Raw genomic sequence first — 18,983 nt, 5'->3', positions numbered from 1 at the left:
TAGTGCTTATGCATATTTTTTTTTATAGGAAAGTCCTGAAAAAAATAGATTTGGTATTAGATATTAATGATAGGTAGGATGGGAAAATTTGGTGAAGCAAGAATAATAAACAATCATTATCAGTTATTTAGAAGCCCTATCTCATTTAATTTTTACAAACACTATATGAGGAAGGTATGATTATCCCCATCTTACAGATTAGGAAACTAAATCTCAGAAAAGTTGAGGAGTTGTGAATAAATCCAGATTGCGTTTGTCTTCATAAGCCATGCTATTAGATCATGCTTCCCTTTCTGTGATGAGAGCATCCATCCACAGCAGCTCCCTTCCTTCTCACCTACTGAGAAATCCACCCCATAACAGAGACATCTGGGAGCATCCCACATCATAGATGTCTAACAATGTGACTTAATCACATTAAATTGACACTCAGTTGGATGACTTCCCAGGACTGTCAAGGTGCTACTGAAGTTGCATTTATGCAAGTGAGTTTTTATTTTTTCATTTGGAGAAAGGATTGACCCCAGATGTCAGTATGGTATCATGGAAAAATGTACTCTACTTGACGTCTTCCAGATAAGGATTAAACAGAGGTCTTGCACCTCCAAGACATAAATGATCTCCAAGCTCTTCTTACATAAGTGCTGGTGTCAACCTCAGCCAGTTTCTGTTCATTCCATATTCTCTACCCATGAATAATTATATTCTTTCTTATTTCTATCTTCCCCAGTCTTTAAGGTATTTTTCACCTCTTGCCCTTCTCCAAGGTGCATGACGTGATTGCAATGTCATTTGTACAATATCCTGGAATTTTCCAGGAGGAAGATGAGATTTTTGTATCAAATCTTTATTGTCATTCATATTATATTATTTCTTCTGTTGAATCTTTTATACTTTTGCTCTTCAACTAATAAGCTAATTCTGTTTACATAAGGAACAGGCATAAGTTTATGATAAATAAATGGGCATGAACTAAGAAAATAGTATCTAAAGTGATGAGCTTATCTTTGTTTCCAGAATATGGTTATAATTTATTAGAGTTTTAAAGTTACCTGGCCAGTTGTGGCTCAGTGGTTGAGTGGTGTGTGTGAGGAGGGTTGCAGGAGGCAGCTAATCAATGATTCTCTCTCATGGTTGATGTTTCTATCGCTCTCTCCCTCTCTCTTCTCTGAAATCAGTAAAAATATACTTTAAAAAATAAAGTTGACTAAAAGACAGGGCAGTTGATTCTCTTTTTATTACCTCTTTATAGTCTAGATCTTATCCAGGTGCTGAGGGGTTTAGTTTAATGTCAAATGCACTCTGAGTGGGAGCCAGGAAGTCTGTGTGAAGTGATAATCCAGACCAGGGCTGTGGTCTATCTAGACACAAAGAACTAAGGAGCAGAGGAAAGGAAGTGATTCATGAATGTGAGCAAGATGGTAATAATGCCTAATGTTTGTCTTGGGCTTTACAATTTCAAAGAACTTTCTAATACATTACTTTATTTCATACTTCCAGGCACACCTTCATGAATTATTTCACCAAATATCTGATTGTACTGTCACCTACCTGTGCTAGCCTCTGAACTACAGATATGAATAAGAAATATGTGCCACTATCTTAAGGAACTTAAAGTCTAAGAAAAGAGATAGATATTTAAACTAATTGCAATTAAATGTGTTGAAAGCTTTTTATTATGCAAATAAATAGAAAGTATTATAAAAATAATTAAAGGAGTAACTCATTTGAGTTGAGTTTTGAAGAAGACTATTCAGATAAAAGTTGGTGGGGTTTAGGTGTTGGGTGAGGGATGGACAATAACAGAAGAAAACTGTTGACAGGCAAATCAAACAAAAAGCACAAACTTGTTATTCTTGAAGATAAGGATGTACTTATCAGAGTTAAAGTACATAAAAAAAGAAGCATCCATCCATTCATCCATCTAGTAAGAAATTGTTGATCATCTACTTACTATGAGACATGAGCTAGGGAAACAAAGACAAATAACACACAGTCCCATCCTTCAAGAAGTTCAGTGTACTTCTTGAAAAACAATGGAAAATAATTCAGATTGTGGTGTATTTATTTCCCTTTACCTGTATTTGAACAAGCGTGTTTCCCCCACACTATTCATTTCTCTGACTATTGGGTCTCTACTAAACAGTGATGTTTAATGGCATCATAGGAAGGAATGATGTCACACTTTCAATGTTATGACTTAATTGCAGGCTTAAGCAAAAGGGACAGATGGGAGAGAAACCAGTGTCTGGATTAGACTAAAACTATAAATTGTTTCTGAATTGTGAAATGTAATTAAAACTTTATTTTAAAATACATTTTGTGGGTTATGCACCCTAGAAAGAGCTTTTAACCACACGAACTTTCCAGCTGCCACAAAGCACAAAAAAGGCTGCGTTTTTTATATAAGACGATACACAGTTCAAGGAATGATGCTATTGAGGAGAGTGAAGATAAATCTCATAGACATGGCAATCCTATTTGTTAAAATGTCACATTTCATGGGAATGGTGTCAGAGTTGTAAAAAACTGCTTTAGGAGAAAAGAAATTACTAGGGAAGGGTTTGATGGGTATAATGCACTGGAGAGAGAGCATGACCAGTGCATGCGTTGGCCCTGACAGTGGACTGCTCTGCCCAAATGTCTTTCTTAAGGAGTGCAATTTGCGATGTTCAACAAATATCAATTACAAGCATAAGTTCATTGCATTTTATTTGGCACTTTTATTTTCATTGCAAAGTGTTACTACATTTACATTTCTCAAACATTTCTCTGGATTTTCTTTTCAAATAGGTCCTGTCTTGAAAGGAAGTCCAAGATAAACAATAAACAAATAAGGAAAATTTGCATACTTAAAAGGTTAAAAATAATTTTTCTTAACCCATTTTGATACATGAGCAAGATAGTAGGAGGATTAAGTGACCTTAAGGTTACACAGCAAATAAGTTCTGATGTCAGAACTAGAAATGTCCATCGTGACCCCAGCACCCCCTATTTCTCATTGTCCCATGCAGACATAGAATAGACATTGTATTAATGAAAGCTTAGCTGCTGCCAATGTCATCACCTGATTTCAATCTGAAATGTATTCAAGGTGTGTGTTTCTATATCAGTGAGTACTCTACAAACCAGTGTAGGTTTTTATGTGAGATTTAGTCATATCATACCCAAGTATATATACAAGTTTTTTATATTTCCCTATTGTCTGCCATAGTAATAGCAGATGAAATGCCAGTGGACATTGGTAAATGGGAAAGGAGAAGTGGTATTAGTAAATATTTTCTTTGAAAAAAAATTCATTTGCTTTTCAGGTTTCTTTCTCTCTGCATTATTGCCTGAGTTAATTTCTCATTCTGTGGTTAGATCTGAACCAATATGAGTATATAAGCTGTCTTTACTGTACTTAATATGTACAATGTACAAACTATACAATGCACACTCACTTCCTTCACTGCATACTATTACTGTGCACATAATGTGCACATATATCCAATCCTAATAATAAACTGTTAATATAGCACTGTTCACACAGGATTCTAAATCTTTATACCATTAATTTCATGTGCATAACATTCTTATTATGTGTTTTGTAAGTGCTACCATACTATTTAGATATACAATATAAAGATGTTTTGCTCAATTTTGTCAAATATTTGTTTTTGAATAATATTATTTCACTAGTATTCATAAAAATTAAAAGTGTACAGTTTCAAGGCTTTTTTTGTGTGTGGCTTTTCAAAGATAACCTGAGGTTAAGAGTCACCATCACCATAATTAAATTAAAAAAATTGAAGGCAGAGAATGGGTCTTGCTCCCTGCTACTTCCCAGTGTCTACTGTAGTTTATGGTAATTAGGAATTCAATGAATATTTGTGAGAAGAAGGAAGGAAAGAAGGAAGGAGAGAGGAGGGAAGGAAGGAGGAAAGGAAGGAAGGAAGGAAGAAAAGAAGGAAGGAAGGAATATTCTATTCCATCTAATTAGGAGCATAGAAAAATGTTTCAAAGTTTTATTTTTTAAAGTGCTGGATAGATTTTCATAGATAATTAGGGTTAAAGAAAATAAAATGTGTTGTTAGCCCATGATCTATGTCTTCCCTGCCCCTCTGTCAGAAACCTTTGGGTCAAATTCTTCAACCTTCCACAGAGAGCAATTTTCAAAGACAGAAGATGTGGTATTTTCCTGAACTTAATTATCATTGTGTTCCTCCTCAAAGTCTAGGCCCTGGGTTTCCATCAAGACCCTTTGGTTTGTTAAATAGGGAACCTAGTAGAAAAAAGAGTGAGGCATACCACCTATTTGGTGCCTTCCACTGAGCTCAAAATGATACATGCACCCCTATGTTCATAGCAATACAATTCACAATAACTGAGATTTGGAAACAGCCTAAATGCCCATCAGCAGATGAGTGGATTAAAAAACTGTGGTACACCTACACAATAGAATATCATGCTACTATAAAAAAGAAGGAATTCTTACCATTTGCCACAGCATGGATGGAACTGGAGAGCATTATGCTAAGCAAAATAAGCCAGTCAGAGAAAGATAAATATCACATGATCTCACTCATTTGTGGAATATAATGAACAACATAAACTGATGAACAAAAACACATTCAAAGACAGAGAAGCATTGATCAGACAGTCAAACCTCAGAGGGAAGGTAGGGGAAGATTGGGGAAGGGGGAGAGATCAACCAAAGGATTTGTATGCATGCGTATAAACCTGACCAATGGACACAGACACCAGGGGGGTGAGGGCATGAGTGGGAGGGTGAGGGAGCAAGGTGGAAATAAGGACACATATGTAATACCTTAATCAATAAAGAAAAAGAAAGAAAGAAAGAAAGATATGTAATTGGTAAATAGTTAATACCCAAATACCTTCTAGTCATGTTGCTTTACCCAACTTTTCTGGGTAGTGAAAGAACTATGCTGAGATAAAAATACCTACAACTACTCTCTAGTACATTAAGGATAAAACTTCCTTGGAGATGAATCACAAAAAGACCCTCTGTGGGGTGTCTTCCTTGGTCACATATAGCCTGTTAGACCAGGGACAGAGGCAGTGCTGTGATTACATGCCCCCTGGAAATCTGACTCAAGTTTTAACAGGTAGTAGAATTATAATGAATGATTAAAAGGCATAAAGTTTTTGTGGACGAAAATGCCCAAACCGGAATAGAAATGCGGGTGTTATTTCCCAATAAATGTTGACTTTGGGTGGCTGTGAATGTCGAGGGCAGCCCCCTCTGAGCTTCCCCAGGGTTCCATTCACAGCCGTCCACGGACACTGCCAGAGGCCCATATTTCTTAAAGAGAACAGATGGCTAGGGGAGGGCCCAGGCACAGAAGCAGATTTATCTTGTCAGGCTGTTATCTCCAGGTAAATGACCTTAAGAAGGTCACAAACAGTCACATGACCACAATGTGGTTCAGAGGTGTCCTAAACTGATGGCCATTCATTAACTCTTCCCTCTAAAGGTCCCAAAAGCTCCTTTTGGCCAGGCTTACAGTCTGTTGTTGTTGCTGGTGTGTGTGTGTGTGTGTGTGTGTGCGCGTGTGAGCGTGCGCAGGCTTGAATGTATTTTTAGGTGAAATGCCTTATGTGTGAATGCTAGTGAAGATGTATATATTTTCAAAAAGATTTAATTGCTTCAATGCAATGTAGACATCCTGGAATATTTTGTTGTGTATTTTTAAATGTCAGAAATCCTACCTGGAAAGGGATAAATGAGCGATTTTACAGGCAGTCAAAGCTGAAAGTCCCCCTGGAAAGCCCCGTGTTCTAAAGGGGCCACAGGGCTAACCAGCGCCTGGACTTGTTATGTCGCAATCACAACAGCCTGTGGGTTTCGAACCTTCTCCTTTATGCCTGAGAAAACATGGTGGGAGACACAAAATGATTTTCTGGGTGTGTGTTTTGTTTCTTTTTCTCCCTGGAGGCCTTGTTTTCAGGATGCTTTTCTTTTTGTGCATTGTCTGTGCATTTTGTTGCATGCAATACATGCCCTTTTGTGGCTTGTCCCCATTATACACGCCCTTGCCCTTTCAGTGAAGATCAGTTTGTGTGTGCTGCCCAGCAGACCTCAGAGAGTCTATGAAAGGCTGACCTAGTCAGACCTCAGCTTGGCCACGGTCTTGCTGGGAATAGTCACATCGAAGAGCTAAAGGTGCCTGCATCTGCCTCGATTATTATTTTTTTCTGTTACTTTATTCAATTTGTTCTCCCAAATACACTTTTTCTAAAGCCATTTCCCCTGGTTGCCTCTCCACTGAAATGTTTATATACATATATAATTTTTTTTTGGCAGTCACTGGAACCCAAAAATTCCCTAATATAAACACAGAAGGGGTGACTGTTCTAGAAATGGCCTCAGGATTTTCTAGGATGCTCAGAATTTGTCTGATTTCAGATCAATTTCTCCATCCCATCCTGAGCCATTCTGGAGGGAGGCATTGAAATGGCAGCCAGTGTAGCTTTATTGTTTAAAAGAAAATACATATAAATGTACATATACATATATGTATATGTATAAATTCTCTTTGATTTAGTGAACAAAGAGTATACATATATAATGTTTTTATATTGATTTTTATGAGCCCGTAAGGACAGTAAGAACTACGGGCTGTAAAAACCAGTGGGGATTAGGGCTCAGTGACACAGAACAGCAGTAGGTATATGGTTTGATTCTATGAACAAGGAAGTTCTACTATGCTAAGAGTTAAGATTGTTTCACAATTTCCATGGAACCTTATTTTCTATTAGTGTCAAGCATAATTTTCTAACTTACCTATAAGTCTAACTATAAACAGCGCTAGAAAGCTTCTTCCATAATAATCACTGTGAAGCAGTTTCAGCCAGTCTGGCAGACTAAACATTCACAGAAAACCTTCCAGGATAGTACAAGTAAAATACTGAATATAATGAAAGGGAGGAAAAACATATTTTTAAATGCTTGGTTCAGATGGTGGGAAAATAAAGGACTTGCTCGTGGTGCAGAAATAAGAGAGCAGGAAAATGAACAGTAAGGGGGAACCCAAAACTCTCATCATCCAGGGGGACCCTAATGGACCCCTGATAGAGAGCCAGGGCCGGAAGGGACAGGAGACAAGCTGGAGACAGCCTCAGGCAGCACATACAGGCAGCATTCCTCTCATCCAAAAAAACACCCAGGTGGATGGATGAGTTAAAAACTGGCCCGCAGAGGGAGTCTTTGGAGAGTATGTCTTTTAGCCTTGTCTTCTGGTGAAAGGCTGAGAAAAAGTCTCCTCTGAGAATATATAACCACAAGCCTGCACTCACTGAATCTAGGGACCAGAATTCATAGCACCTGTGTGGTTCTAAACCCTTCAAATCAGAAGTTTAGTTTTTAAAGTCACAAAAAGACAAATACACTATTATTCTACTGTATTTGTACCAGGTACCTAGAGCAATCAAATTCATAAAGAGACAGGTGGCTGCCATGGACCTGGAGTAGACGGAGTGGGGACTTGCTTAATGAGTATAGAGTTTCAGTTTGCAAGATAAAAAGAATTCTGAAGATTGGTTGCATAATAATGTGAATATACTTAACATTACTGAAATTCATGCTTCAAAATGTTTAAGAAGGCACCTGGCTGCTGTGGCTCAGTGGTTGAGTGTTGCTCCAGGCTTAGAGAAGTCACTGGTTCCCTTGGACAGGGCACATGCCCGGGTTGCAGGCTCTATCCCCAGCAGAGGGCGTGCCAGAGGCAGTGGAGCCATGTTGATGTTTCTCTCTCATTGAGGTTTCTATTTCTCCCTTTCCCTCTCTCTCTAAAATCAATAAAAACATTTTAAAATGTTTAAGATGCTAAACTTTATGTTATATGTATTTTACCACAAGTTATACAATTTTTAAAAAATTTAGTTTAAAGTTTGACCCAGTAATCCCACTTCTAGGAATAGCTCCCAAGAAACCAGAAACACCAATCAGAAAGGATATATGCACCCCTATGTTCATAGCAGCTCAATTCACTATAGCTAAGATTTGGAAACAGCCTAAATGCCCATTAGATGAGTGGGTTAAAAGACAGTGGTACATCTACACAATGGAGTACTACACTGCTATAAAAAGGAAAAAACTCTAACCATTTGCAACAGCATGGATGGGCCTGGAGAGCATTATGCTAAGTGAAATAAGTCAAAGAAAGATACTTATCACATGATCTCACTCACTTGTGGAATATAATGAACAATATAAACTGATGAACAAAAATAGATCCAGAGGCAGAGAAGCATTGAACAGACCTCAAACTTCAGAGGGAAGGAGGGGGAGGTAAGAGATCAATCAAAGGACTTGTATGCATGCATATAAGCATAACCAATGGACATAGACACTATGGGGGTGAAGGCATATGCTGAGGGTAAGAGTAGCAGGGGAGAGGTCAATGGAGAAAAAGCAGACATATGCAATACTATATGTAATACTTTAAACAATAAAGAATGAAAAAAAATAAGTAAAGTATACTAGGTTAATAGTGCCCCCTAACTACCTATAAGAAACAAACCACAAAACATTTTTAAATATAAGGAACTAACCTCACATGAACAAGAGCCAAAAAAATTAACAAAAAAAAAAGTTAGAGTAAAAAAGAAAATAGAAATTAGGTTTATTAATTATAAGGTAAACATTGTATGCATAATATTTTTTAACACTTGAGTTGAAAACATATTGAAGGGAAAAACATGTGTCAAAATTAACCAACCATATTTGAAAAGAAATAAAAAAAAAACCCTACAGTTTTTATTATTATAAAGCAAATAGATAGTCTAAACAACAGATCACTTTCACTGGAGAGAGAAGTATAAATAGAAAGATAGAATTGAAGAAATTACAGTTCAAAGATGAAAATAAGTGGAAATATGGAAAAGATGTTAAGAGACATAGAGGACAGGTAATTAGATCCTACATATATCAAGTTGGAGTTTATGATGCAAATATAAAGAAAATATGGATGAAGCAATATTTGAAGAGATAAGGGCTGAGGCTTTCCAGAAATAATGAAAAACACATCCTCATACCCAAGATGTACCCAATTTAGAAGTAACTGTAATGTATTAATACACTTATATGGTGTCAATTCCTTAATCAGTCCAATCTAAAGGCTAATGTGTAGCCTTTGCAACATTGTTAGGCTTATTCATAAGATTAACTCCAGCCAACATCTGCTTATATAGTCAGCTACTTTGCTGTCCCCTACACATCTAATCATCCATAATCCTCTGGAGGCTTGCACTAATCCTATATAATAAAGAGCTAATACGCTAATTAGACCACACAGCCGAATGACTGTCCGGACAATATTCCAGACGACTTTCTGGACAAAGGTGGAGCTAAGAGGGCAGGCCAGGGCTGCAAGAGGCTGTGAGGGCTGTTAAGCCAGCCAGGGCTGTGAGGGCTGAGCCCCTTGCACGAATTTCGTGCATTAGACCTGTAGTTTGTACATAATTTGCTTACCTATCAAGATGCGACATAACTGTTTTGGAGATGTCCATACCCACTTCTTGTAATATTTGGATAATCTGAAAGGGTGCATTTGGATTCTTTCCAGGATGAATGATAACAGGACAGCCAAGCTGGGCCTGGGCATGAGCAGTTGCGTGAAGTACCTTCCTTTCACTCTCAGTCAGAGGCCAGGAGCAACCAATTTCTCCAATAACACCACACTTGATGCTGGTGCCATCTGCTCCATGGAGAATTTCATTAATGAGGACATCAGTAAGCTAAGGAAGGGTGGGAAAGAAGATATTTTTTAGATTGTGAAACTTCTCAACAGAGTATTGACACAGTATGTTAATAAATTTATTCATTTAGTTATTCATTCTTCAAAAATGTACTCATCATTCATTCAATTAATAGTAGGCATTTTGCTGGCCAAATTCAACAAGTAATTCTACATAAAAGATTCAATAATATCTTACTGTGACTATGTAGCCAGAAACGTATAGCTTTAGGAGCTATAGGGGGAAAATATGACTGAATGAAAGTATATTCAGATTAGAAAAAAAAAATCAATATTTAACCATAGAAACATTAGACATAAAAAGACTACGCTTTTTATCTACATCAACTATGTCAATTCTTTAATTCCCCCTTATTTATGCATTCTTTTACCCTATACACCATAGAAAATTCACAGCACATAATACTAATATTACATTTTTTTTTGGGGGGGGGGGTCAGATCTACAGTTACTGCTAAGACTAGTTGGAAGCCGGTGTAATAGTACTTTATGACAGTCCTCAAATAATGTAAATATATAAAAAAGGAAAGGCTTGATTGGAAAGTAATGCAGATAAAGATTTGAAATACAAAGTATTTTATTTTATTTTATTTTTTTAAATATATTTTATTGATTTTTTACAGAGAGAAAGAGAGAGAGATGGAGAGCTAGAAATGTCGATGAGAGAGAAACATCGACCAGTTGCCTCTTGCACAGCCCCTACCGGGGATGTGCCCGCAACCAAGGTACATGCCCTTGACCAGAATCGAACCTGGGACCTTTCAGTCCGCAGATCAATGCTCTACCACTGAGCCAAACCGGTTTTGGTGGCTGAAATACAAAGTATTTTCTGAGTCTTTGTAAATATTGCAACTGACATGGTAAGCCTATAAAGCAGGCAATGGGAGATACAGATAAATATATATATATAATACATGGATGTCTAGAAAGACAGCATATACACATGCTCCAAAGTTTTGCTGATTATATGTTCTTTTTGTTCCACCCATTCTTGCTAAGAGCTTATGAAAACAACAGGGGAATGGATTTTCTTCCGTCCCTCCTGTTGTATAAAAGAAGGAAACATTCACAAATGTGCCAAGTCTCTCCTGCCAACTTTCACCCTGCAGTGAATTTTTATGGCTGGTTATTATAAAACCCAGCAACAAAATTGAGGTTGCAGAACTGACGCTTATCATGAAAAACTGAGGTTTACAAACAGACCGGACGCCACCACTGAGCAGTGGAGCAGTGTACACGGATCTAAGTATTAGCATGTTGGGTTTCCCAGCGACCAGTGCATTAAGATCTCCTTCCTCAATACCTTTTCTTTATGGAGTGAAATGTTTCTCATTTGGGTCTCACTTGGAAGATGTCCTTGCTATCTAGCAAATTTCTGTAGAATGCTCAGCTACCTGTGAGCCAATGACATTTCCAAATGTAGATTGCATGTGGAGATAATCCAGCATCTTAATTCTGGCTATTCGGGATGTCAATGCAAATACTGTCTAAGAACTTAGGGCTTCCTACCTGCTCCACGGACATGGCTCTGGTCTCTGAAGAGTGAGTCGCATCCACATAAAACCCAGCGCCTGCTACGATGTGGACACCAGACTCCTCTGCGAGCCACTTCAAAGTGTGCATGTCCCGGCAAATCCCGGTGGTGGTGTTCTCCACCACGGCCCCTCCGCCGCTGGCTTTAAAATACAACAGTTCTTCTTTGACAGCTTCTGTCTCCTGATTCAACTGAAGATTCTCTTTATGGGAGTACGGGCTTTTGCGAATCCAAAACAAATTTTTCATCACAATAGGTTCCTTAGAGATAGCTGTGTGAGGTGCAGGGGGTGGGTAGTAACAGCAGTCAAAGGTCATTGTCAAATGCTCGTGGGTCAGGGTGCGGCCCAGTTGGCTTGGCTCCAGGAGTCCCAACACAGTTTGGACTTTGCCACTTAAAGAAGACATTTCTGAGGGTACCTGGAGATGCTCTAAAATGAGTATTTTCTGGGGGGGAAAAAGGAAACTATAATCAGAAAATTTAACACACACATAAATTCTTTCCATGGGGGACGGGAGGCTGTGAATGTACAACTCCTGTAAGAAAGAATCAGTGAAACTAGAAGTACGGCCTCACTTATCATCCTGCCCCAGGCGGCCCGACCCTGTAAACTGCAGGAGCTCGCTGCAGCTCAGTGACACGCGTGGTGGTAAATGTCCCGGCCACTTCCACTGGGACTCCTCTGCCTGATTAAATCCCAGCCTCATCTACGGGAAACATTTCTGGATATTCAATTCATATTTTTCTTTTGCTTAATTTTATCTCATTAGTCATAGCTATGCTTCCCTGGATAATGCAACAATAATCTCCATTTAAAAATCTTTATAATCAATAACATATCAAAACCAGCCATCATGCATCAGAATTATTTCATTTGTCATTTTCCAGCTAAACTAAATATACTGGGGCTCCTGGTGGTTTCATTATTCATTTACTGTCCAAAGGAACAAACTTTTGTTGAAGGTTCATCATGGGCCAGAAATTGAAGCTAGAAAGAGGAATAAGACAAAATATCTGATCTTGATGATTTTGCAGATTATTCCTCAAAGGACAATTTGGGGTGTGGGTGGGGGGAGGAAATGGGACACCTAGGTTTCACAATGAAAAAACAAAAACAAACAAACCTCTTTGCTCTTGATGTTTTATTTTATATACGGCACACAGAAACACACATAGAAACTCTTCTAGAAAGAGTAAATACCTCTTCATTTATCCTCTGTTTTCTTTAGTCTGTAACACAAGTTAAGTTTTCACCAAGTTTCTGTCACTAACAGCAAGAACCGCAGCCACAGCACTTCCATTGGAAAACACCTTTCCCAAATGAAGGGATTTCACTGGGAAAGGAGCAGGCGCTACTGAAAGCGGTAGCCAAGAGCAAACCCAGTGTTCCCTCCCCACAGGACATTGAGAAAACTGACTGGGAACCGGGGAAAGCGCCTCTGGAAGCTCTCAAATGGTTCTTTTAGAAGACATTCTGAAATCACTTCCCTCTACATGCTTCTAAGGACCTTCTCTGACTTTCTGAGCATCAGTTTTCTCATCTGTGAATCAGAATAACAATGCACATTTCATAGGCTTTCATAAGAATTAGATTAGATACCATAGACAGAAAGACATGTAAAAGCACATAGCACACATTGGATAAATAGTACCTTTGTTTTGCTAGTTCAAATGTATGTCTAGTTATTTCTTTACAGAGGGAGCGTTTGATTAGAGGGGAGATCATTTGGGGGAACAATGAGTACAGGACAAATTTGTAATGGGCAGAGTGCATATGTAAGGCAAGATGAAAACAAGTCAGAGTTGGAAAAAAGGCAGTACTGAGATAAAGTCCAATTACATCAAGCCACTGCAATTATCTGGATCCCCGGTGTTTGATACATTTGGGCTCACAATGTGTAAATTATTGATTGAAACCATTTAGCAAAGAACTTTAGAGCTTGGGGCTAGCATGGGCATTTGTTTTTGGTTGATAATGGTCTTCAGCAAGACAAGCTTCAAATATCTCAATAATTTTCATGGTGATGAAACAGGAATTTTAGGGGAACATAGGCAGGTTTGGGAAATTTTTAGAACTGGGGTCTATGGAAAAACATAGGGCTACAGAAGGGGACAAGGTACATCTCCATAACACAAGAAAGCCAGGTGTGGTTACATTTCCATAATACAAGGGAGCAGCAACAGGTATGTCTCCATAGGACAAGGGAACTGGAAGTAGCCAAAACAGGTCTATATTTACAAAATAAAGAAGGAAGAAAGCCCAGAAGGAATAGGAGGACAAAGAGGGAGGAGGGCCTCAGGAGTCCAAAAATTCCATATCAGTGATCAGGATGAAAGAGAGTGGTATCTGTTTAGAGAACTACTATGCAACTGCTTGTCACTTCCCAGGGCATAGTTTTCATTGATGAGATCTAGGAACTCACTGTCCAATATTGCTTATTCCTCATTACCGAGAGCAAAGTCTGCATAGCTAGTTTCTTCAGCTGATGAAACCACAGTACAATTAATAATCAATTCAATCTTCCGTGATAGTTCATTTGCTCTTTCCTTCCTTTTGGCTGGCATTTTTACACATGTGCTCCTAGAGGGTCACTGAAAAAAAATTGATGATATACCATCACTTTTCCTAGAAGAGTACCAAACTGCACATTCAATTGATATAAATTTGAAAGAGCAAGGTTGGTAAGTTTTAAGCTCACAAGCTGTGAGTCTTCATGGAAAACACACACACACAGACACACACACACACATGCACACACACACACACAAAATCCTTAAGAAAGGTCATCTCTTCTGGGAATTTCCTCCAAAGGCTCTCGGCAGGATGAGCTGCTGCTCTATGGTAAGACACAATGTATACAGAACAAGCCATAGCCACCAGGCTCTAAACTGGACTACGTTGGGACAAGATAAACTCAGGCTCACTGTGCAGAGAGGGAGCTGTCTTCCCACCACAGCCAGCCTGGAAGTGGCGCTCTCAGGTCACAGGCCAGGCTGTTAGTGGCCTTCCTCCTTAGAGAGTTCACAGACAAGGAGAGCAGTAATGGGTAACCAGAGCTACAGGACACAACTGTGCAGACAGGAAGACAGGAGTGAATCCTTCCCCTCCCCGCCCCCTCCAGTCCCCTCTACCCCCAAAACAAGCAGGCTTTGGGGTTTTGTGGAAAATCCATGGGAAGCTGCTTTGTTCAGAATTAGCGCACACAGAAGGTAGTGGGGCAAGGGATAACTGGAGCTATAAACATGTTTGTCACAGTTTTGCTGCACTTCAAATGTGAAATCTGAGCAGGCAGAGAGATGCGGATAGGCTGCAATTATTCTTATGGCCTGGTTAAAGGGAAGAGCCCTCTACTTCTAGTGGGTGTAAACTTACTGGTAGGGCGCTCTCCGTGTCCCCACCTGTTGCTGGTGGAAGGGGCTTCTTGTGATGTCACAAGTAATATTCTAAGACTCTCATGGGAGAATGAGTGATATTTATTTGCATGGAATTAAACCCCTTCAGTTCCAAGGCCCCCCTCCCTCTGTCCTATGGAAGAAGTCCAGCTATGTCTTCAGCAGAGCTAAGGCTGAAGTTACTGCCCTGAGTCTCCATTCAATATTGGCACATTCCAGTCCAGCATGTGGCTAGATCAGCCTGTGTTCCCAGCTGCAGTCCATTGCGGTGGGGTCCACATGTGGCTTCTAGGGACACATGGCTATGGAGGGAGCATCGCTGAGTGCAAGAAAGCAGGAGCAAAGCCAGAGGAACAAGAAGAGAGAATTCCTTTGTCTGGGGATTACATATCCCAAAGTTTCGTGGGCTTGCATTCGCTGCTCTACCCTGCTAGCCAATGATTTTTGTTCCCAGGTTAAACTAACAGGCAATCACCTTCCCTACATCACTGCTCCCCCGCCCCACTTCCCTCTGTGCTCTATCCTTTCCCACAGTGATCTGCAGGGAACTGACTGCTGGTTCCGGGGAGAGTAAAGTTGCAGCTTCCTGGTGAAGCTGCCCAGATGACCACGGTTATAATGCCAGCCTCCCTTTGCTCCTTCCTACTATAAATAAATAGCTAATTACAACAGTAAAGGGATAAAAAGAACAACAACATAGATCATTAGAGAAAATAAAAAAAAGCAAAAAAAGAAGAGAATCAGAGAACAGCACTGAACTGAAAACCAGAGACAATATGTAGGCTTTGTCATTTTTGAAAATACGTGCATGAATTAACTTTTATAAAATACGCAAATTTACCAAATGGTTGGAGATTTGTTGTTGCGTGGATAGTCTGGAGGCGACTTTGTTTCACTGAGATTTCATCCTGGTAATTATGCTTACAATTTTTATTTCTACTTGGGTTGAATATCCATGTCAATTACATTTCACATTTCGGAGTGTAGGACTTCCTGAATATCTTTCATATGAATGAGTGGAATTCATGGACATCTGCTCTTTTCCTGCCCCTGCCTCTGCTGCATCCAGTCCCAGACCTGGTTAAAGGACCCTGCTTCACAGTTTTAAATGCGATGATCAAGTTGGCAAGTTGATGTTTGGTGACTTGGTTTTGTTGCCAGGCTAAAGGGGTCCAGTTACCTGAGTGAAGCAAAGCCAGTAAGACAGAAACAGGAAGTCGCAGTAAAGTAGAGGTTTGTTTTTAGGAAGTGGCCCACACGTGGAGACTCAGGTGAGTTCATGCTCACGACCTGGCTTCCCAATGGCTTCCAGGGGCTGGGTAATCAGAGGACAATCATTAGTCATGGTGGTTAAGGAGTTAGGGTTCTGATCAGGGTGGTAGTGTCTATTTATTAGTTGGCTTTAGGATCCATGGCATTGTTTGGTTTCACAGCTTTTCTGGGCCTGAAGCTGAAACCAGCTAAGGACTAGATGTTACCTCTACTTTGACCAAAACTCTGTTTCTGTGGTCAACAGACCTGAGATTTTGTTTCTAAAATTATTTAATGCTGATCATAACCTCCTTGTCCTGAGGGCTTAATGCTTTAGGCAGTGGTCCCTCAAGAGAGAAGAAGGCGGGTGAGTCAGGGTGCTGGATGGGGCCAGTTTGAAAAAAAGGAAAGGAAGGAGCAAAGGTTATATTAAAGAAATGAAGGTTCTATGTAGTTACAGTTTTCAGTTCACTTCCCTAACAACTGTGCAATCTCGATCCTCATAATAAATCCCTTAATCCATTTCACTTACCCTTGCTTTCCTTGCCTAGTCAAACCCTAACTGATGTTTAAAAATGGAGGGCATTCCAGAATTTTCTGCAGGAGAAGGCATGAAATGAGTAATCTGGCAGTCATGTGGAGAATGGGCGGAAGGTGGTTCAGTGGGTGTTGCTAGGATGAGAAGGCATTAGGGTGGCTTGGTCTGAGATGACATCAGTGCAGATGGTGAGAAAGCAGAAGCAGTAAGAGGCACAGCAGATGGAAGTTTCTAACTAGACTTGCTGGTGCTACAAAAGTTCTCCCAAATAAATGGACTCCCATGAAAAATGTGCCGGCTGGTGCAAATCTGTGGGCAGTTCTGTTTTTTTTATTTTATTTTTATTTTTATTTTTATTTTTATTTTTATTTTTATTTTTATTTTTTATGGGTTACATCACACAGAATGGCTACTCTATGAACACCACACTTAAAGCTGAAATTTGATTTATAGCCAAAATATTTTTAAAACCACACAATATTTTTTTAAGCTTTTTTGAGTACACGATGTGCAGTTTCAACCTGACATATCTTCCCTCAAACAGCATTGGTCTGGTGGCTGAACAATGGTGACACAAGGATTTCTTCCTCACATACATCACCACATGGCCACTTGCCCAGGTATTTATGGCAAATGGCTCTACTGCATGGAGATGTACAACTTTTCATAATAAACATTGTCAAAAAAATCAATAACCATGCCTGAATAAAGAGAAATAAATCCAACTGCTTTAGTACAGAGAACCATGATGGGACCCAGCAAGTTCCTCAAACAAAACAAAGCCACTGATGGATACAAATGAGCAGCTTGTGTCTTATATTCAGAGGAAAGGGGTGGGTTCATTCCCAAGCTTTTTTTTTTTTTTCCTTCCTTTTTTATTTTCTATTTCACTAACGAAGTAGAAGAGGAAACCTAAGCACATTTCCAAATTTCCGATGACAAACATGAAGATGGTGATAGAGATATACCTGGGAAATGACACACCTGAACAAGGGCATTCACAGGACCCCTGCCCTGCATTCCTTGATGTGAACAGTCAGTGGCGATTATTAAACCCAGAAATCCCATCGTGTTACTCAACAGAAGGCTTCCGTCTTGTGGCTTAATTGACTCTTTAGTCAAAAGCATGTCAACTGGCCAGCCCTGTGAGTCACACACATTTTGACTTTGGTGAAAGTACTATAGTCATGTGACACATAACAACATTTTGGTCAACAATGGACCATATATTCCATGGTGGTGCCACAAGGTTATAATGGAGGTGAACAATTCCTATTCACCTAGGATGGCATAGCTATCCTAATATAGCAGCACAACATTAGTCATGTGTTTGTGGTGATGCTATTGTAAACAAGCCCACCACACTGTCAGTTGTATAGAAGTACAGCACATACAAATTACCTTCAATACATAATACTTGATAATGATAATAAATGATGATGCTTCTGGTTTATGTATTTGCCATACTCTACTTTTAACCATTAGTTTAGAATTTCTATTTACCCCCCAAAAATTTGCTATAACAAAACACGTTGTGTTAGCTGGCAGCAGCCTCATATATCTTGTGTTTACCGTGTTTCTTGATTGCATCATTTTCTCTCGTGCTTGATTTTATTTAAAAATGTTTTGTACAGTAACATGTTATACAGGCATATAGGCTAGGAGCAGTAGTCTTGACCATAGGCCTGGGTGTGTAGTAGGCAATACTATCAAGGTTTCTGTATGAGCACTCAATAATATCCGCCCCCCCCCAAAAAAAAAAAATCACCTAGAGACACATTTCTCAGAATTTATCTTTGTTGTAAAGTGATACATGTCTGTACTGGCTTCTTGAATTTATTATCTGTTTAGTCAACAAACTGAAAATATTATCTCCTTAATAAAAGAAATGGTGTGAGGGAGGAGGAGGGAGGGGGAAGGAGAGTGGACGAGGGGAGCACTGCTCATTGCCCATCACAGTGACGCCTAGGAGCTGGGAGGAGAGCAGCACTGCCAGAGCCCTGCCCGCAGAGCTGACCTTTATGTCCGTCTCCATTTAGAAACAGCACATCCCAGCCTTCCTCATTCTCAGAGGGCTCCGCACTCAGTGCTGCGAGAGCATCTCATGTAAATTTCCTGATTTTGCTACTTATATAGGATCCTGGGAGTGAAACATCCTACCAAGTGATTCAATACAACAGTTACAACTTCTTTTTGTCCATAAAGAACCCTTCACATAGAAGTTAGTTTTCAGCTTTTTATAGAAGAAATTTTCTCTTCCATGGATTCCTAGCAATGGGCTGTCTCCTATTTTGAGAAAACTGCACAGCTGGTCCTTAACTGTAATTAGCAATTAAATTCTTAAAATTTGTGTTTTAATTCCTGGCAAATCACAAATTACTGTTTTAAACATATAAATTATCTTTATTCCTCACACAATTTCATGGAAACTATCAAGAAAGGCTGTACTTTAACTCATATTTTAAAATGTTTATTTTATATGCATGTGCCTATGTACATATCC

The 18,983-nt window shown here is 39.3% G+C and overlaps 1 protein-coding gene across 2 annotated transcripts in view; it reads right to left on the bottom strand.

Moving 5' to 3' along the window:
* Positions 1 to 18,983, bottom strand: part of PTER (phosphotriesterase related) — a 64,180-nt gene that overhangs the window by 15,336 nt on the left and 29,861 nt on the right. For both annotated transcript variants that reach the window (XM_036459067.2, XM_045587794.1), the window contains exons 2-3: positions 11,274 to 11,744; positions 9,479 to 9,744 (exon numbers count right to left, since the gene is read on the bottom strand). In XM_036459067.2, the coding sequence (XP_036314960.1) occupies positions 9,479 to 9,744; positions 11,274 to 11,705 (698 nt within the window). In that variant the 5' untranslated portion in view covers positions 11,706 to 11,744. The remainder of the gene's footprint in view (positions 1 to 9,478; positions 9,745 to 11,273; positions 11,745 to 18,983) is intronic.

The sequence above is a fragment of the Pipistrellus kuhlii genome, unplaced genomic scaffold, assembly GCF_014108245.1.
Source record: "Pipistrellus kuhlii isolate mPipKuh1 unplaced genomic scaffold, mPipKuh1.p scaffold_m20_p_1, whole genome shotgun sequence".
NCBI lineage: Eukaryota > Metazoa > Chordata > Mammalia > Chiroptera > Vespertilionidae > Pipistrellus > Pipistrellus kuhlii.
Note: the sequence above shows the minus strand (reverse complement) of the source record. Positions and strands in the feature narration are given on the sequence as shown.